The sequence below is a fragment of the Coturnix japonica genome, chromosome 5, assembly GCF_054131305.1.
Source record: "Coturnix japonica strain WE chromosome 5, WE-NBRP24, whole genome shotgun sequence".
Lineage (NCBI taxonomy): Eukaryota > Metazoa > Chordata > Aves > Galliformes > Phasianidae > Coturnix > Coturnix japonica.
This window is the reverse complement of record NC_140667.1, coordinates 35,754,554-35,776,537: the sequence shown is the minus strand read 5'-3', so window position 1 is coordinate 35,776,537 and position 21,984 is coordinate 35,754,554. Positions and strand designations below refer to the sequence as shown.

The 21,984-nt window shown below is 34.6% G+C and overlaps 1 protein-coding gene across 17 annotated transcripts in view; it reads left to right on the top strand.

Moving 5' to 3' along the window:
* The window catches only part of SLC25A21 (solute carrier family 25 member 21), a 213,140-nt gene that overhangs the window by 96,867 nt on the left and 94,289 nt on the right, over positions 1–21,984 (top strand). For all 17 annotated transcript variants that reach the window (XM_015865037.3, XM_015865036.3, XM_085550471.1 and 14 more), the window contains one exon: positions 19,411–19,459. In XM_015865037.3, the coding sequence (XP_015720523.1) occupies positions 19,411–19,459 (49 nt within the window). The remainder of the gene's footprint in view (positions 1–19,410; positions 19,460–21,984) is intronic.

Sequence of the window (21,984 nt, the reverse complement as noted above, 5' to 3'; positions counted from 1 at the left end):
TTGAAACAGAGTTTGCTGTTCTTCAGTTTTCAGCTTGCCTCTTGTCCTGTCTCTGGGCACCCAGGCAAAAGAGCAGTCTGGCTCGGTCAACCACAGCCCACTGTGAGGTACTCGCATACAATGAAAAGATCTCCCTGAGCCTTCCCTTCTCTGGGCTGAGCAGTGCCAGATCTCAGCCTTTCCTTGACTGTTAGAAGTTCCCGTGCCTTTGGGGCCCTTTCTTGGACTTGCTCCAGTTTGTCCATGTCCCTTCTGTTTAAGCACAAGACGATACATGCTGCCTGTCACTGCTCTTACCATTCTGATCTACAGAATGTATGTATGAAAGCTGTACTTAGTGAGCAGTCAGAGGTGGTTATTTTTGTGTGAGTGTGTGCATCAGTTCAAAAACTATCAGGCAATGGGATTAAAAGTATACTTGAGTTGATTTTCCCCTGTATGAAAAAATAATCAGAAGTACAGAAGCTATAGCAGGGAATACTTGCCAACAGCATTGAAAGCAGAATTCTTCACAGCAAAAAAGCAGAATATTTACTGTAGCCAATTCTACTGTTGTTCAGGATGTACAAACTTTGATAAAATAATTTAGTACCCTGAGGAAAATAATGCCTCGATGCCACCTGCTGCTTGCACCTGAATTTTTAATGACTTTTATGCAGATTATATAAACATATAAGTGATCTGCAGTACTTGGATCTTCCCATTTTGATTCCATTGTGCTCTCTGACACTATTTTACTTTTTCAAAGAAGCCACTTTATTCTTTAGCAGGCAACTGTGAATTCTGGAAATTGTTCTGTAACATGGGCATAACATTCTTTTACTGATTTCAGTAGTTAAGACTTGGACCAAAAATATGCCTATGAGTAGTATTCATTTTTAGATAGTTACACTGTAGAATAGCCATGTTCTTGTTTAGTGTTATATATGGTTGCACCTGATCAAATTTGTTTGGGTTTTTTTACATCACTATTTATATTCCTGCTTTGAGTTACCTGTCATTTGGTTAAAGAAATGTGCTGTATTCAAATACAGAAGTGACAGGTAGGAGAAAAGCCTAGAAAACAGGCATAGCAAAGTGAGACATACATGGGAAAAAGCAAATCTAATCTGCCAAGAAAATTGCCTGCAAAGCTTTCTCCATTTTTGAGTTAAAGCTTTTCAAAATAAGAAAATGCTATTTATTATAATAGCATTACATATAAAATAATATTTCATTATAAGTATATCTCTAAAAACAAAAGTAATTTTAAAAGTAATGCTCTACAGGATACTTTTGTGTGAGGATTTTTGATGAACATAGTATGCTTCAATATGCAAGTAGTGATGGAAGAATTGTCCTTAGTCAGAAAGATATTTAGTGAGCCTACAATTAGTGATGTCATTTAATAAAGGTTATTGTGGTCTTTAGTGAATGCTTAGCTAAATAAATTGAAGAAAATAACAGATGCTAACTCTCTAATAAATTATTCTCTAATTTAATTTTGCAAACAGAAAATATGTTTTTAAAACATCCACATTTCTATGACTATTTGCAATTATTTTTATAGCATATGAAATTACTTCCTCATGCAAATATTTTACAGTATTTTCCTGAAAACTTTTTATGCATTCTTTTTCTGAATGTACACGTGAACCTGAAGGATGAGTTATTTAGGAAAACTGAGCACCAGAAGTTTCAGGAGATCACTGCCTAAGACCATACACTGTTATAGAACACCAAATGAGGGTTACTTACTCAAAATCTCTTTTGTCCCTTGCTTCTCAAGTAATATTAGCAACAAACACACAATGAATTATTTTTCCAGCTTTACTCAGGGAGATAATTCTGATAAGTAATAGTTTTTAAAGAGAGTACCTGCCATTAAGTGACTCAAATAAAGTAAGAAAGGAAACATCAGGGCAGAATGGATAGAAGAGCTTCCAATGGAAAAGCACGTCACATAACTTAGCTCACACATCTTCAAGAGAAAATCGTTCGTAAAGTCAAAATGTCAGCTTCCCCCTAATGTCTTTTAGAGGTTTCTGAGCAGTAGCTAAAAAACTTATCTGATGAAGGATCTTGGTAGATGGAGAATGTTTGTGATTCAGCTTGGTTAAGCAAATGCAGATTAACTTGTGGCATTTGAGGTTTACTAGTATTTGTCCCTGTTGACTAATTGGATTTTTCATCTGTGATTCATGGGGTTGTATATGGAGAAGGTGCAGATCACTGACCTGATGCTCATTAATCTCATGCAGATATAAACTCAGAAGCAAAATCTAATAGTTTATTTTTTCAAGCTAGAAATGCAATTGGTTGTGAGTCCTTAGCGATCAAAGATTTGCCACTGTAGTGTGGAAGTGTTTTGGATAATTATTTGAATTAAGGTATTTCTCATGCTCTGCTTTTAGTCTAAGAATTTACGTAGGTAATATATACTGAAGAATATAATTTTTACATCAGTGTGTAAAGTCTAAGTAAACAATGTATGCTCTCCTAGTTTTATAGGTATACGATTTTACTCCCTGTTCATGATTTCCTAGTATGCATCAGAGTTCATTCTGATACATTCAGATACTGGAGGAAATCTCTTGTTCTCTTGCACAAAGGACCTCTTCTACTACATTATTTCTGTTTCTTCTAAAGCTGACAGATGTGTACAGCCCAGCATTTGTCAGAGTGAATGTTCTGTCCTGTATTATATGCAGGGCTCAGATTAAAAAACTTTTTGGTTTTTTTGGGTTTTTTTTTTTTGTTGTTGTTGTTGGTTTTTTTTTTTAAAAGAATTCTAGATAAGTTTAATGGATCTGTTCCATTAAAAATACAGCTACAGAATGCCTATACATTAGGGAGATTTCATATGACTCTTGTTGCACCTGAAAAAATAGTTTCATTTTCAGCCCTAAATAGTGAGAGAACAGCATCAGTGTTTCCTGGTTTTACATTTTAACATACCAGGTGAGAGAGCTACTCTTCAGAATGGTTGTCATGCTAGTTTGAAAAAAAACACAAAAACTTGTGAGCTTTCTGGAGTTGAACAGTCTGTGCTGGCTGAGCGCCAGTGTAAGTAAAATGTGCAGAAATGTAATGGCCTGGAGCAAACTAATAAATGAGAGTGTTGCATGAGGTTAGAATTGAGATCTGGGAAAAACAAGAAAATGCATGCCATCAATATTTATTTGTGCTTTTGGAGGATTTTAATTGGAAAAACAAATATGTTCCATTTTAAAAGAAAAAGTACTAGATGAAAATTTGGAAAATGCTGTATATTCAGAAGTAACAGCATTAGTAAATCATGGCCTCTTTGAGTTGATTAGGGCTCTTACTGCTAGGCTGTGTCTGTACAGGTGCTTGCAACTCACAGAAATGGCAAGATACAACAGGTGGATGGCAGTGATAAATTAAAATAAAAGGGAGAAGAATAAAATAATGACAGAGCAATGTGTGCAAAGTTTGGGTATAGCTTTACCTATCTGGTTTCAGAAGATTAAGCTATCACTGCTTTAGTTTTACCTTCTGTATTGCCATTGTGTAGTGTATGCATTATCAGATGCATACAAGGATTATCCTTGAATGTCTGCTGATGTGATTTCATCTGATCCATTCATTTCGCTGAACAAGGTATACTATTTCGATAGCATTTGTGTTCCGTGCATATGTCTTTTGTAATAGCAAAGGCTTGACACAGATCTACCAAGATGCAAACTTTCTTATCAGATGGACCTTGATTCTGAATCATGATGGTGATGCACATGGCAAATTGAAATTCAAAAAGTAATAAGAAATGTCTGGCTGGTTTAGTTTGTAAAAGAGGAAAAAAGTTACATGTGTAGCGAGTAGCACTTGTGAGTGCTAAACATCATTGGAAGTTCTTGTTAGAAGAAAGGTTGCTGTACCTGATGCTTGAAGCTTCTTTGTTACTTCAAAATTCATATAATGTTTAATATGATTAGATGTTGTTTCCTTTCCTAAAAAAAAAAAAAAAAAAAAAAAAAAAAGAGTGTTTTAATTCCAGATTAAGTGAAGGAAAGCAGTTATTTAACACAACCTGGACAACTTCAGAGAACTGTTTGTTTCCTCAGAACAATTTTCTGTTTCACAAAAAAGTAAAAGAAACAAGAATCATTAAACTTAAATAAATAAATCATTTTCCCCTACATTTTTAAGTCAGGTATGGAGTGCTTCCCAGTACAGACTTGTACAATGATTGCAAGTTGCCAAATTCAGAGGTACCAGCTATTAGTTTCAAGGAAAACTATCATAGACTAAACTGTCATACTAAAAAGTATCATGGTGTTAATCTTCTGAAGGACTTCTATGTTTTCTGCAATAATGAATACTCATAAATAATTCTGAATGAATGGGGTAATTTTATACTGATAGGCTGTCCGAGGTAGTAGTTCCAAGGAAGTCATAACCTACAAATTAAATATGGGATTACTTACAGTATCTGAGGCATGAAGTTCCATCTGTGGCATATAAGGAATATTAAAAGAGTCTTCTTTCTGGCTATTATTGCCAAGGATTCCAATTAGCATGATTGGATTTTTAAGTTTCAGGGAACTTTCATTTTTATTTATAATTTGATATTTCTCTTTATCTGGATCTTAGATGGCCTATGAGATGCTTCAAAAAAGTAAATGTATGGGTAATTAAATGGTAGTTTAATTTGCATAGTTTTGACAAATTTGGGAAATTAGTTTATGATTTCTGTTTTCAGGACTTACTGAAACAACTTTGTTTTCCTCAATGTTCTTATTGAGTACTTATCTTTATTTCTAACATTCATATTTCAGTAACATAAGTATCTGTTATGAGAAACTTGTCTTAAAATTTGTTGAAAATTATAAGATGAGCCTCCTGAATACAAGGTAAATCATTGATAACCATTATTTATTTCTTAAATTTATATCCTTTATCTGCAAGCTCATGGCATTTTCTAAGGTTCTACAAGCAATTACAATCAATATGCTAGCATCTTAGAAACAGTACATATGTGATACTTATTCTACACAGTACACAGTTAATCCAGAAAGCATCTTGGCTTTTAGAGTCAGAGCTAGAAAGTTTGCTTGAGATGATTTCACATGACTTCGGGGTAGATCTATAATCATGAGATTAAATGTTTGCCTGAGTTTTGAGGGAAAGTCTGTTATTTTGTGAAATAAAGACTTCTGAAAGCTTGTGAGATCTATTAGCTCCACTTTTACAAATACAGTAAAAATAATGTAGGATGATTTCCTATCTATAGCTCTAGCAACCCGATTTCAGTTTTAGGAAACTTATGGGCTATTATCAAAGCAGCCATTCTGCATTTTGTGCTGAGCTGTGTACCAAACAGAAGGAAATATGCCTCTGGGTCTCTTCCTGCTGGAACCACCAACTGAAATGCCCTCTGTAATTATGGGACTATTGACAGGAGTAGGAAGACAATAAGCTGTTAGGGTAGCATATTCCTTAATTAGGGAAAACTCCACCAGTCTGATGGCAACGTGCCAGTGGCTAGACCATGCATTTGAGGATTTGCAAAAGAATTAAAAAAATGTTGCCCTGTCTTTATGCTGGTGAAAAAGAGCACTAGCTTCACACAACCTTGTAAAACACATATGGGTGCCTGATCATCCATATAAATATGTGAGCATACAAACAGGTTTTTGCTCCTATGTGTATGCATGCACAAGCACTAACTATTCGGTTCAGAGAGATTCTGTTAGATTCTGAAGGTTCACAGCTCAATCTCCAAGAAATATAGGATACCTCAGAATTCAGACTTTTGCACACACTGTGTGTGCTTGGAATAAACACTGAAGTCTGGAGAAATGGTGTAATTAAATAGATAGAAGTCCATTTAATAAAGCTGGCTGTTCAGTTTAGATCAAACTGTACAAAACTGAGTTTTTTGCACCAAAGGGCAGACTCAATTCTGGTGGCCATTCCTGCTTTGGAATAAATCACTGTAAATTAGGTATTATTTTCTGACATTGCAGTAACATCTAAAACACAAGTAGGCACCTTCAAAAGGCAAAAGAATTGGCATCCTAAAATGAAAGAAAGAAGCGCAAAGATAAGTGTGTACCATTCAGAATCTTTAAAAACATCACTGTGGAAGCCATCCAACAAGTTGTTTCAAGCCATCCTTTTTTGTTTATACTAAGTCATCCTGCCAGTGTTGATAACAAAGAATTCACATACTTCTCTCTTCTGTAACCCAGTTCTTTCATTCTTAGTGAGGTCAGATAAGGTAGGTGAAGTTTTCCCCTGTCAATACCCTTTCCCTGAAATTATCACTAACAGAACTTATTCTTACTCTGAGCAACTGGGAAAATGACCCTATGTCTCTGTGCTAGGATTTGCATCTCAAAAACCTGTCAGCTCAATGACAGGTGGTAGTTGCAATATTTGCTCAAAATAAAAATCTCACAGTTTGGAAAGAATGCCACTAAAAAATGAAATTAATAAGATAATGTGCCCTTTAAAACAAATCCAAAACAATCTTTTACAAAGTTGTTTGCATAATCAAGTTTTTTTGTTAACTGTTTAAAGGACAGTTGAGTTTGTTTCTACATCACCTTATGATAAGGCTTGAGTATGAAATGCACTGTTCTTGGAAATGCAGTATGGTTTTGCTGATTAGTTTTCTGCATGGTATGACTTGCTTAGGTGCTGTAAAGCCTAGTTTTTAATTCTAGGTTTAAGTAATCTTCATCAGATAAATTGCCAAATCCCTTTCAAGTTTTTGTCTTCACGAGAAGCTGAATATAGCTTGGGTAACCAACTGCCATTATAGAAAAATATCTCTGTGTGATTCAGAGGTTATTACTCTGTCAGAGAACTGCACTGGAACATGAATAACTCTTGAAACTAGTTATTACTATTATGTAAAGTATGTAAGATTCTCTAATCTTTTTTTTTTTTTCCTTCCTGTTTCCTTGAAGCCATTTTTAAAGAATGCATTATATCCATGCTGTTAGTACCACTTTATGTATGTACTCTCCAAGTTTTCTGACTGTTGACTCAGATGCTATCACTTTTTTTCTTATTAATTCATTGGTAGTGTATTCAGGTAGGGATATGCATTCACTAATATCAATGTTGCAAACTTGTATTTGGGGGGAAGTATATATATATATAAACAGTCCTTTATGACTTTCTGTGAATACAACTGTTTGCCTTAACTGGTCGGATGACTGTGCTGAAATCTGATTTAAAAAAATATTTCTGGCAGCACATGTTCTGATTCTTGGTATTCTTCTCATGGTATTTTTAGTAGTAATCTCTTCAGGAGTTGTTGATCAGTGATGCCAAGTCCAACTAGCGGCCAGTAACTAGTGATGTTTCTTAGGGACTGATACTGGGAGCAGCAATGAATCAAGTCTTCATTAATAAGCTTGATGATGGGATGGAGAGCATTCTCAGTAAGTTTTTGAGTGGAATCAAAGGGAGTGGAGAAGAAGACCAGGGCTTTCTAGTGTTTATTTTAATTATGTCTGGATGTGCAGACCAAACTAAATAATACTGTATTTCATCCATAGCCCATCCTGTATTCACAGTGCTCTGTAATACCTGTAGTATGAGCTGGTATGTCGCTAGTAGATGAGCTGCAAAGTACCTCCAAGGCCACCAGCTGCCTTTTCTTTCTCTTTCATATCATATCAGCACTGTTAGAGTATTTGTTCTATAGCAGATCACCTATGTTCTTTGGCAGTTAGTTTACATGTAAACAAACCATTTGTCAGTGATTAGAGATCACACTGCAGAAATAAATGGTGACTAAAGTATCCTCACTTTCTTTTTTGATTCATTTTGTTCTGAAATTATATTGTTTTACAAAACTGAGCAGAGAAAAAAGAAAGAAAAAAAAAAGAAAAAGAAAAAGAAAAAGAAAAAAAGCGGGGAAAAAAAAAGCAGAAAGTAAAACTCCTAGGAATTTTGAGTTACTTTCATCAGAATAGAATATTTTCCACCTTACTAGGGAAAATGCTTTCCACAAAGGAAGAAGTTGAGAATATCTGTCATTGGTGGTAGTACTTCTTCGAGCTCTCAGTGGGAAATATAGGATACTTTTTTCTTGGTGAGTTCAGTATCAGCAGCTTTCTCTTGGAGGGTTGTCGTTCTGTCTTTGCATTAAGTAGAGTTACACCTTTTGTCCTTCTTATTTGTTTACTTGTTTTTTTGTTTTCTAATGCTGGCAAGCTGCTGCCGTGATTGTTTTGGAAAGGAAAAGAAGGTGCTGGTGCCTGAAAATGCTAAAGATAGGTTAAAATTCTAGACATGGCATGCTGACATTTCCCAGTTAACACATGGCTTTGTAGTAGATTTCTCTGAAACTCTGCCATTATATACTGCCAGCAAATGGGAGTGGTGAAAAATACTAGGAAGACCAGTGACTGTTAAAATAACACAAAATAGGGGTGCTGTCATCACCTATTGCCTTTACACAGAATTCAACAAAAAATGCATGCACTAAAAAAATCTAGAGTATTTTACTGTGTTTTGTATAGGGGTTTTACTTAAAAAAGTATTTTATTTTACTCATATTTTACTCATACTTGATAATGCGTTCAGTGGCTTTAGTTCTGATTGCCCAGTTCCTTGCTTGTAGACATTAGCAGACTTCTCTGAAATGCTAGGAAGCTGCATTGCTTTAAGTCAATAAATAAATGTTTACAAGCTTCAGTGGAAATTTGGGACAGAAAAGGATCAAAGATGAGTGTATGTGTGAGGGGGTATTTTACTGCAAAAGAATTTAATTTCTACTTACCTATGTAAAGCTCTACAAAATGAATGTTCAAATGTTAAGTGCAACATTTTTAATGAAAAACTAAACCTTAAAGTGGCATTCGGTCTACCTAATTTTAACAATAATATATATAATTTTTTTAATACTGTAATTGCTGATAGTGGCAAAACAGAAAATATATATATACATATTTGAAAATGCCAGGAATATGCAAACACTGGATGAAAATCAAAATTTATGCAGTATTAACTTTTTGTTTTTAATCAAGTAAAATATTGACTAGAAAGAGTCTCAACTGTAAAACAGCTAATTTGGAACTGTAAAAGATAAGTATTTTCTGTTGTGTAATAGATTTAGGTACAGATATATTAGATTTTTCCATCTCTGTTTTTCCCAGTAGAGAGGAAAAATTTGGTGTGAATTTAATCTTTGATATTAAAGATCAGAATAAATAAAGAAAATGTCATTTGAGGCTAAAGTTATAGTGATTGCAATGAGAAAAAGCACTGTCTTTTAATTGCTTTTAGGCCATATTTATTATTAAACAACAGAAAGAGCGTGAATGACAGGTTTTCAGTACCCATCTGGAATTACGTTTTTACATTTGTATAGTGGTAGTATACCTATAGTCTTGGATACTATCCTAAGTAAATTTTCACTAGACAGGGAAGATAGAACTTAACATGGTTTAGATTCCTATGAAAGTTTTGCAAAGTGTTATCAGCCACAGAGTTGTTTCACAGCCAATTCAAAAGGTAGGAGTTGTTCAGTTTACATTCCAGCAATTAGTGGAGGAGTTCAGGGAGGGAAAACAAAACAAAGCAAAACAAAAAAAGAAAAAGAAAACCCCATAGATAGGCAGAGATAGATACTGTTACAAAACCAGTTTCTATGATGGATGCAGTTTGGTATGTTAAGGTGCAGCAATGTCAAATCCTAATTCTGAAGTTTTTGCTTTTCTTCATGGTCAGTTGTATCTAGCTACTGGTCATCCAATACTAAGCTTACCCTAGATGAAAATTAGCTATTATTTTTGCCGAGTGTCTTGTATTTTGCTGCACTGTGTGTGGGGTAACATCACTGATTTGAAGTTCGTAGTTCAGAAGTATTGGTTTACTGCTCTTTTGTAGATTTTATTTAAAATTGAGATGTAATAGATCTTATATTAATGATGGGAACAGGAAATATTCTTCTATTAATTCAACTACCTGGCATCTTTTTATTCAGAAGAATGATTTATGTTCACTGATTCCAGTAAAAAAGTAAGCTTTTACTTTGCTTTATAATATTACTCTTTTAGGAACATTTGAACATTTCCATTCTTGATATTGCTTTAATTTGAAATTTCTAATACCTTGTATACAGTGTCCTAGACTGAAATGCTTAGGTCAGACATTATACATTTACACTTTAACATAGACTAGGGCATAGAAAATTACTGTTATCTATGTTACACTTTCATCACTGCTATGCCCATTTCTATTTGCTTTCTTCAAGCAGAACAGCAGCTGATACTTTCATTTTATTATTCATACATGTAGCTACTTTGTTATTTGATTATAGTGATGGTTCAAAAAATAATAGAAAAAAAATCTACATCTTATTAGTAACTATTCAAATATTCTTAACTTTAGGAAGTATTTGGCAAAAATAAGCATGCTGATTTATTTTTTAAACCCAGTTTTATTCTGTTCATGCAAATTTCTCCTTTAGTTATGTGTGGAAGTAGTTTTGACACCTGTTTTAAATCAGATCTCTTAAGTGATAGGTGAAGGATGCATGCCTCTTGAAATAAGTGATAAATAATTGAAGTTTTCAACAGTTGGGGTCAGATGCTAGAAAAGAAGGTCTGAGGAGTTAAGTTGAGGTGCAGCAATAATCTCTTGTGGTTCCTAGTTTAGTAGAAAGTTCTTAGTGCATCTTGTTCAGAAGAATTTCTTGAACAATATATTTTTGCTGCTCATCACACCTGCTCGCTGATTCCTGTATCAATACTATGGCAGGCTTTTTAATTGCTTGTGTTCCTTCCCACTGTGGCATTTGGAGGAGTCTACAAACAATTGAGCACATGATTAATTAAAATGTCCTTAGGGAAGACTACAAGGTTAACATTTTGGAATAGAACATAGGGATTACAAATTGCTTTCACATACAGAGAAGGAGATCTGAGGATCTTTGAGGTCTGTTCCAAATCAACTCTTTGATGGCCCTGTATATGGAAGGGGGTTGGAACTTGATGATCCTTGGGGTCCCTTCCAGACCAAGTCATTCTATGATACTATAGTTAAGATTGCAAATTTGATTATTTAATTCTTTTTATGACTGGACCTAATCCAAAATCCATCCACCTCAGTGTCTTTATATGATGCCTGTGCTACGCAGAGAGACTTCTAAGTAATGGGATCTGTGTAATAAGGGGCATGAGGGAGTGCAAATATGTGGCTTTCTTTATAAATATCTCATAGCCTTTGTGTTATAATTATCTGTTGACGTTATGTGAGGTGCTTTATTCAAAGCTTATGTATTCAGAACTACTTTTACAGAGGAACATAAAACCTTCACACTGAATTCAGTGAGAACATTATTGTATTCCTTTAAACATGTTCTTTAGCTTCCTAGCAACAAAGACAGAGCTGATCTTGAAATGCATGTTAGTAAATCTGAGCATCTCTTAGCATCATTGCCAATTTCAATTATTGGAGTATCCTGTGGAATTGCAGTAGTACTGTGCCAGCAGAGGTGCTTGCTTGACTTTTGGTTTTCTGTTCGATTCGTTGTCAGGTGATATTTACACATTGCAATGTTGAGTAGTATACAAAGGAACATAAGTAAATAACTAAATCTAAGTTCAACAATCATTCAATTTTAACACTCCAAATGCTGAGCAGTTTGTAGCTTTGGCAAGTAAACCAAAATCCTCAGGTATTGGTGGTTCCATAGTAAGACCAAGGATTTTTTCAAAGTCTTGTATTAAATATTTAAAATTTGTATTTTGTTGAAATTCATGTAATGATAAAATCCTCAAGGACAGGTCAGAAGGCCTATCAACTGTTGAATGTGGGACAAAGAGACCATAAAGAATCTGGTCAGATGTAGCTAATTAAAGGTAAATGAAGGACAGCTGCTTTTTATGTTTCTAGCACATCTTTGATCTGCTCTACCCCTCAGACCTCTGTGGACAAGGCAGTTAAATACAAACTAGGAGGCCTATTTTAAAGACATTAAAGCCCTCCAGGGCAATCGAGTGACAGTCCAAGCAGCCATAAGCTGTTTGCTTTATTCATTAGAGAACTTTAAATGTGTCAAGAAATGGAATAATGTCCATGCTCTTAGATCAGCATTAGCAATGAAGATTACAACAGCTTTGGGACGTATGAATGGGCAAACTTCTTATGAAAACAAGTTTATTGAGAAGCATTTTCCTATAACAGCAAAGAAAATACAGGTTACACATTTTCATTGTGGGAATATTGATTCAATATGCACTGAAATATCTAAGTCTGTGGTGACATGAACATAGAATAACCCAGTGCTGACCTCAGTGGGTCCCTTTAGTTGTGTTTCAAAAAACTTCCTTTTCAGACACAAGTGATGGAAAGAATATGTCATCTGTGAGTGACATAATAGTATGTAATACTTGCCAAAGTACTTATGGAGAATTTACTTGAAATATAGACTTTCACTTGTGTCTAGAGACTCAGACACTTAAGTTTGTAAATTGCAAGTGTTTATTTTATAAGACGAAGCTTTAATGACAATACAAAATCAATGAAAGATGTATAAAGACTAAAGAAAGAAATAGCAGCTATATGAGCAACTCTATTGCTAATCATTACAGAAAAAGAGATTTTGTCCAGAATTATTTGAAAGTCCAATATTTTTGATTTATTATTATTATTATTTTATTATTATTTTATTATTATTTGATAATTGGTCTAGAAGTGGAAATCAAGATAAAGCAAATTTTTTGCAACATTCTAAATGGTGAATTCTGGAGATGCATGTCATATTGCCTCACTAATCTTCAAGAAATCAGAGAAAATATTTTATAGTTTCAGCTTCTTATTTTGATATCTATTCTTTCCTTTAGAGGGACCACAATAATTTATACCACCTAAGAACACGGAATGTTTCTAAGCTTTTCCTATGTGTTCTGTTCTGTTTTTCTCAACTATCACTTGTGCCAGAACCTAAACGTTGCGTGCATTTGTATAATCAAACTTTCTATACTCTACTTAGTCAGCTTTGTTTTTTTTTTTAAATCAAATAAAATTATGAGGAATCTGCAATATAAAATATGGTTATGTCTACTGTCTATTTGAGAATGCCATAAATGCAAATCTTATAGGTCTTACCATATAGATAGTAATTGATTTACATGGCATTTTACTCAGAAAGGCTCTGTGAGTAGTGCAGTAGGATCTGCTTGCTTATGAGAGTGCAGTGTGCTACCAGAATCTGGATGAATTTGTCTTCCTAAGAGATGGAGATGAAGTTAAAGATCATCTTTGGGTAGCCACTGATTTTCCTGAATGTTTTGGCATTTCCTTCTAGACTTATTATAACTATACATAAACTAACTTAATCCTCCAAATTTCTGTAGATGGGTTTAAAGGCAATTATGTAGGTACTTCTTAATTTCTTCATACTCATACACATGAAGTTAATCAAGCTGTGAACTGAGTAGCAGAACAGTAGAACTGTCCATTTTAAAATGAACAACAAAAATTTCAAATGAAACTGGAAGTTTACCTTTGTTTTTTAAAGAGAAAATAGTACTCAAATGAGTATTGAGCATTTTATTTGAAGCACATCTCAAGATTCACTGAGCTCTATTGTAGGCAACAGCAAGTATAAATATGTGGGTACTGCTGGCAGCTTGAGCATAATATACTGGTTCAGCTGATACTGCCAAAAACATTGTGAAAAAGCAAACAATGCAGAAATTTATACTAAATTTAGAGTACTTTGCCATGCATACTTTCAACATTTTAGCTAGATGTCTTTTTCTCCCAGAGCAAAGAAGTATATTGGTAATTATTGCTGAATTCTGCTAAATGTAAGATAGATGCAGACTGGGGGTCTGGTTAAATTACACGTATTTTATTTACAATTGATTTAAATTTATCAGCTCAGCTGTGTGTTAGATTGAAAAAGATGAAAACCGTGTTCTGTGTTAGGCTGTGAAAGAGAAGAACAATAGCTTGATAGGAACATTTATCCTCAATTCAGAGATAATATAAAGATAAGTTAAAGTGAGATAAGGGTTCTTCTGTTTGCAGCTGAAGTTCTCTGTTTTTCTGAAAGCCAAATGGTCTACTGCTCCCCAGGTTTCAGATAGCAATGCTGCACTGACAGGCTGCCTCTAGTAAGGAATCCTGTTGCCTAACAAGATGTTGAACAAGACCCAGCTCATCACGCTGGCATGCAAAAGCCACCTTTTTCTAAGAAGTGCTAGGTAATGAAGGCAAACCAACAGCTCCTGCTGAGATTATCATCATCAGCTAATATTTTTAAACACAGTTATCATTGTCTCTGCCAAGAGAAAAATCATATTCAACATCTTGTTTAATTAACATGTTTTCTAGCATATTTTCTCAGTGTATTCAAGGTCTCTGGGGAGAATGACTCATGACTGCTGTGTTGCCATTATGGAGAGGTTTTTTTTTGAGCTAAGGTCCCATCTCTCCCTATTTTCTAATGGGAGCATTGATTTGTCTCATTACTTAGACATTAATTAATGATTTTTGGGGAGCTCCAGGGTATTGTTAGTTAATCATACACCAAACTGCTAAATAAAATCCTGGGCAAGAATTGAAATGTACATCACTTTCTTTAGTAGCAGCTAATATGTAGGTTCTTTCCATCATATCACATGCTAACTGCTGAATAGATTTTCTTATTGAACTACTTAACACTTACTTTAAATGGGGAGAGTACAATATGTGACCATCTCCTTGGAAAAGAAGTAGTGAATAGTGGAAAAAAGAGTGATATATGTATTATGGTGAACCTAGAGTTTTGTTGGTTTTATGACTTTTTACACTTACAGAACATATAAAAGCATTATGTATCTATACAGCAGAACAGCAGGCTAACAAAAATTAGCCTGTATGAAATTGACTGCAGGGATACTTTTTTTTTTTTTACAGTCATTGATTATTCTTCTAACAAAACCGTTATAATCAGGAAGTGCTTCTACACTTGTCAAAGTGTTTTAGCTTAGAGACAGACAGAAGAATATGTCATTGTTTTCATTAGGATACAAATAGCAACACAAGATTTTCTCTGTCAGACATATACTCTCAGAAGGAAATGCATAGTATACATAAAATATTTATCATCGTTTCTTACCTTGTAACTATGTCTACATAAAAGCCAAAATAAATATAGGCTGTTCCAACTATACAGTGCACAGCGCCTAAAGTGTTTATTGCCGCATTTTCTGTGACCAGTCTCCTTTCTGTTGTGGCTCTCCTGTGACTCTGTTATTCCAGGGAAATGAGTAACACAAGGGTAGGAGGGTGCATAATGACTTCTGAGCAGTAGGGGGTTGTCTGAACTAACACACATGGATCATGCTCTGCATCTCCTCAGTCTGTACTGGAACACCCTTTCAGGGTGAATTTTGCAGAAAACACATAGAAGGTCATATACGCAGACTTCTATGAGACATGGCAATGTATATCACAGATACAGCACACCAGTCAGTTCATAGGTTCTAAGAAGAGCTGAAGGCAAGAATTTGTCCAAAAGGCCAAAACCTTAATGATTCTATTCTTATCTATGCTATTAAGCAAGTACTGTTAGCTACATTTCATTCTTTTTTTTCCTATTCAGTGAACAGACAAAACTTGGAATCATTCTTGTTTTGAAGAGTCATAGCATTTTCTAGAAATATTATATGTTCATTGGTTTCTGGAAATATTATATGTTCATTGGTACAAGATTTGTGTGTATGATGGAACGAGGGAACAAAGAGCAAAGGAACTTAATATACTTACCACTCACTGAAATGTTTACTTTGAAGAGAAGACTGCCAATTTGATACTTTAAGTGTGACTCTTGTAGAGGGGAATGTGATGTAATCCATTTTGGAAAACAGTTTGAAAACTGGCGATATTATCTGGAAAATGGAAAATGTTTACCAAAGAGAGCTGCTTTGGTGTCAGTATTCTCTGACATTTTCTCCCTCTTCAGCCTTAGCTAACCAGCATCATTGTTTACATAACAGAACTCTGGACTTTCCTCTTGGTTGTTGATTTTCCACTTGTGTACATTCAAAATGTTGTCTATGATGACAGCTGGTTATTTCTTCTACACACAGATTTTTTATTGTCTTGTTTTATTGTTAGTATCCAGTTTTCACAAGGAAAGTTTTCCCACCCAGAAGACAACAAAGGTTGGATTGCCCCAGTAATTGTTCTTTCCTATGTTTCCTTTGGGCTCTTGTTCAGTTTGTTGGATCTGAGTTGCTTTAAACATAATTAGACCATTATAAATCACACTGAATTAGTTCATGTGACATCACCAAGGAGACCCAATGGGACTATTAGAACATGTTTTTGGACAATCTATTTGTGTAGCTATGTTAACTACTCTATCATGAAAGTATAGTTGGTAAACAGTAGTCTTTTCAGTATGACAAATTAAAATATATTGCACCGTATCTACTTAACTAATTAGATTTTCATAGTGCTAATAGAATTTGTCACAAAATGAATATTAGCTAAAAAAAAAAAAAAAAAAAAAGAGCAATATATTTTATTTTATTGGGCACATCTCAGAGTGCTTGTAATTTAGGAAGGCCACCACACTTTCTGGGCAGGCTATCAAGTAGGATGTTGTAATGATCTGCATGACTACTATAGTAGATGGAAAAATGTAGCTTGTGTTTGTAGCTGTTCCATTAACATCTTGCACAGTGTGCACTCCTTCAGTGCTCTTCAGAGTCTTGTAATAATCCCAACTAATTGTTTAAACATTGTTTAAAACCTAGTATGTAATTAAATGATGATACAAAAGAAGGAGTGAGAAAAGCAGATAACCAATAGAATCCTGAAGTTATCAAAACAGATCTCTTGCCAAAGACCTTGGAATTCATCTGATTCAGTTGCTGGATGAATGCCTGACTTAAAAATTATTCTATGAGGACCAAGAAAATAGAGCCAAATTCTGGCACTATACACTTTTCTCCCAAAATGGACATTAATGGTACAAAAACAGAATAGGTTGAACAGCCCCTGGGCCCATGCTTGCCCCCCTGCTGTAGTTTGTATCTGCCAAAACAAGACAGAAGGGAAGACCTAAAACTTAGGGGTGAGAAAAGTTGGAAAAGGAGGAGGGTCATTAGAAAAAAAAAAACTCATAGGCTATGCCCCCTGCCAGCACTGAAACACTAGACTGCAACACTATTTGTAAAGCACCTGTTGGCAGCTGTGGACTAGTTTATAGATTTTGTGACAGAATAAGGACAGAAAACTTACGGTCTGTGTTCCCTTATGTGACATGTGATTTGTCCTTGTTTTAATAAAATGTAAGTCATTCCTGGGCAATAATTATGGCAATAAATATATCTATTCAGAAATAAAAGCTGCACCTCTAACTTTCTAGAAAAAAAAAGATATTAAAAATATTAAATCACATGATTTTGAATGAATTTCATTAATGTTAATATTTATATTTGTTTATAGGTATTTAATGCTGATGCAGTGTGTGTTATCTTCCATTTCAGCAGAAATGAAGTGTTGAGTAGGGTGGAAAGAAAATATGGCAAAACAATAGTCAAATATTACCTTGATAGCTTCATTCAAACACAGCCAGAAGAGGCCTGGTGTAAAGGGTTATCTGGCAAGTTTTATGTTTTGAAAGCATTATACATTAGAGTGTAATTGTAGAAAAGAGGGAAAATTTGTAACTTTCTGTAAATATTTTATGCAAATAATTTTATTTAGACACTTGAAGATCTTTGCAAACTTTCATGTGAACTCCTGTTCAAATGCATCTGGTTAAGATTTCAGTATTACAGGTTATAACCTCCTGTTACTAACTTGAAGAACTAACTGTGCAGTTGTGCAAAAATCTTTGCAGTCTTTGGATGCTTAGAGTATTCTTTCTTAAGATAACTATATGATCAGTATTAATAATTTATTTAGTATGTATGGTATCTTAAGCAGAAAAGTATGATTTTTAAATATAAATATTTATTATAGGTTGAGCTAAAAGCTCTTGCATTTATTGGCTAACTTTCCTTTTGACTATAATGAGAATTTTCACTCCACCAATGCTTTGTTTCAGTGATAGGCTAACTTTCTTACATAAACTTAAAATAAATAAATAAATAAATTGTAAGGCTGAGAGGATTAGGATTGTTCAGCCTGGAGAAGAGAAAGCTCAGGAGAAACCTTATATTGGCCTTCTCATCCTTAAAGAGAGTCCACAAGATCATAAGTCTTTATCAAGGTGTGTAATGATTAGACAAAGGTTAGTGGGTTAAAGCTAAAAGCAGACAAATTTAGATTAGATATTAGGAAGGAATTCTATACTCAGAGGATGGTGAGGCACTGGCAGGAGCTGCCCAGAGAAGCTGTGGATGCCCCAACCCCGGTGGCATTCAGGGCCAGGCTGAATGGTGCTCGGGCAGCCCCACTGGGTGCTGTGGTGCCCATGGCAGGGGAGTTGTAACTAGATGATCTTTAAGGTCCCTTCCAATGTAAGCCATTCTGATTCTTAGATTCTGTAATTTATTACCCTTGATGCACAGATGCAAATTTGCTCATTAGTTATAAATCCTTAAACGTTTGTATAGTTCTTCATTTCTGAGTGTTGAGATCTCAAAAATGTACTTTTACTGTTATACTGATAAATATATATTCTTCTTATACATTTGCTGTTTGGAGTGTGAATGGTATAGAAGTTGATCAGAGAAGTACAGAGGTCTAGAAAACATGAGAAAATGTAGCCAATTTTGCTACAATTTTGCTACAACTGCCAAATTTGAAGCCAGTGGTTGCAAGTGCATTAGGGATTTTCCAGATCTCTTCTTTTGTCAGAATTTTCCCTTTGCCATCCAAAACCTTCTCTCATGGACATGGAAAGTCCCCCGCATGTGCATTTAAATGTTCATGATGGCTGGTGGAACAGGAAAGGGGAACACATAGACAGCACATAAGCATTAGGTCAGGAACAGGACAAGAAAAAGAGTCAATAAGTTGACAGCTCAAATAACCATGAATAACTCAAGAATGGCCAGTCACTTTAGTACTGGGTTCATTGGAGCCCCCCGCACTGTTTTCCTTAACAGCAGTGTCTTTAAGGATTAGTCACATATAACAGAGAAGCCAGTGCTAAACTGAACTCCCTTCTTTCACTAACTTCTGCAAGATTTAATGTATTCTTTTATGATGGCAGCCAAATATTTCTGGTGGTCTTAAAACAGAGGACTGAGCAGAAATGATGAATAAAGTGATCCCATTGCTAATATGTGCTAGCTTTCCCCTCAGCGGTGAACTATCACATAGTTTATTGTCTAAAATCTTTGAAGAAGAGTATATTGAATATATGAGGTAATGTAACAATAAAGATACCTTTAAGTTTTCACTTTTCAAACTTCAAGAACTAGCTGAGTCAATGAAAATGAAATTAGTTTGTACAAGTGCTTATTAAGTTTTTCTGTTATTATTTTATAGGTCTTGTAGAAATTTGCCTGATGCATCCCCTTGATGTAGTGAAAACAAGGTAAGATTCTGCTTGGACAGGTTTTGTTGAAACTGGAAGACATCCAGTTTAGGAGCTGTCAAAAAATAAAAATAAAAAAACAAAACTAGAACTTCTCCAAGTAAGATAACTTCTGTCTTTAATGGCATTTGTATTTACTTACCTATATCTACAGCATTTGACAGTTGGAATTTGAATAGCGTAACACTTTTCTGATTACAGGTCATCTAAAGGTGATAAATATATTTTATGAAATGTATTTTGAGGTTGTAATGAAATCCCCCTGTATGAAGATGGCTACAGTTAAATTTGCTTCCAATATATATATTATCTGCAGTAGTACTTTTTAATGAAAATCGGAAATAACATACTGCCTCCAAAGCCATTGTCAATGACCTCTGAAACCTGATACAAATTATTAAAATGGTGAAATGGGGTGTTTCATGTTTGCTGTGCAAGCTAAGTAACTTCATACTATTACCTTTTGCCACTGTTTTCTTTTCTGACTATTCGTTTATGTGAATATGAATCATGAAGTGACCTGGAAAATTTGGCTATACTTTTTTTTCCAATGTTATTTTTGAGATGGAAGAATAATAGCTGCGTTCCTAGTTTTTTTAATATATTTTTCCTTTTTCAGTTTGCATACTGATTCTTAAGTGAGTGTTACCATATATGAAAGGTAACAAAGAATGCAGAAGTATTCAACAGAGAGGTGAAAAAATGTTACTCTGTGTGTACTTCATACAATACCTATACTTATTATATACGTAACTCTGTGCAGTTTTCATTCATCTAAGATAAAAAACTTCACTGGGAGATGAATCAAACCTCTACAAACGATGAAGAGAACAGTTGTGTTGGCTAGAATATGTTTGAACCTGTCAGTGAGGACTTGAGTCATCACTGAATCTAGTTTGTTAGTCAGCATTTTACTACAGATGTGTTTTATGTTCTTCTGTGGTTTACCTAAGGGTTTGAGAAAATTTTATGTCCCTTGCTTTTCGCGGGATACCATCTGTGGTCATTGCTCCAAACCAGAGAATAGCAATGCATGTTGCATCCACATCAATTGCTGACTGGGTGCAGGAGGTGCTCCTCAGTGCTTGGAGTTTGCTCTGGAAATTCTTAATCAGGAATAATTTGATTACTGTATAGAGACAATACACCTAGTAGTTTCAGCTGTGTCCTTTGTAACCCTTCAAATAGTATCAAGATAGAAATTAAAGTACAAGCAAAGCAGATACAAGACCAAAATTAAAAGAACAAATTCTTTTCTTTCTCTTCTCTTGTAGTCCTCATGGGTGTACTTTACTGGTATCATCTTGGCAGACTGTGCTGTAAGACTTCTTAAAATCTCTGGATGAATTATCTCATGTATTCCTCTTTACACTACACTAGGTGTCATATGTCCTTTTACAGTATAAATGCACTATCAGTGTTTTACTTCTCATGTCTTGATTAACATCTATTCTAGATTTTACTTTTCTGTGTCATACTGTTAAAAGCGATCATATCTGAGATCTAGAAATGGATAACATTCAAGAATACAAGAGGATGTTTGTGAAGCTTTATCAACATTAAAAAAAAAAAAATAGAACCCCTTTAAAATGTGAAATCTGAGTCCATGAACAATGAAATTAAAAAAGAAGAAAAAGTGAAAGAGTAATAGGTGTGAAAGGGAGAAAGCAGATTACAGTTCAGGTTGAAACTAGAGACTCAAGTGAAAAAAGCTGCTAAGCAAATTTTTCTCCCATTGAGTTAACTTCAACTCTGCAGTAGTGAGCAGTACCTAAGCAATAGCTTTTCTTTGTTCTGTTGGTGCAGATGTATTTAAAGGTATTACATGGTTTTCAGCAGTTCTGCTGAGGTTTGCATTTGTCAGTACTTGTAAATATTTACATCTTGGAAACCAATGGCAAAACAAGAATGGAATATTCTCTGATCTCAACCATTCTTTACTATGTATATTCCTTCATTTCGTGATAGCTCAAAATTCTCAAAACTAGTAGAGTAGCTTAATCATTTCATAAAAGATACAAGGAAACATTGTTTTTAATTATTGACTTTGAATTTAGTATGTTTTGTAGTACATTCTTACTTAATTCCTTAGTCTCTGAGCACTGCAGTGCACTCAGTCTTTTCCAACATTGTACTGATAGTCTGTCATTTCTTAATTACTTCCAGCTAATATGCGTTGTGGGGTTTTTTTCTTATGGCTAGGTGAAAGGATTTATAAAAGGGCCATTTGTTGCTTATTTTTTATGAAGTTTGGAGTTTCCTGCATTTTTCTATGAAGTGTTTGTTTGGTGGAAACTCCCATGGCCTTTTCAAATTAGTAGAATCTTATTTGATCAAAGTTAGCATTCTGAAGTTTAGGGAAGATGCCAGAAGCTCACTTCGAGTGGATTTGTGGCTCAGCATCAGTGCTGGTTGTTATATTTATTTAGTGTATGCTTTTAATAAAAAATTGGAGAAAAGAAAGTTCCTGTCAAAGGTTATTTTGAAACCCTGGAAAATAGCTTGGCTCTTTTGTGACAATATTT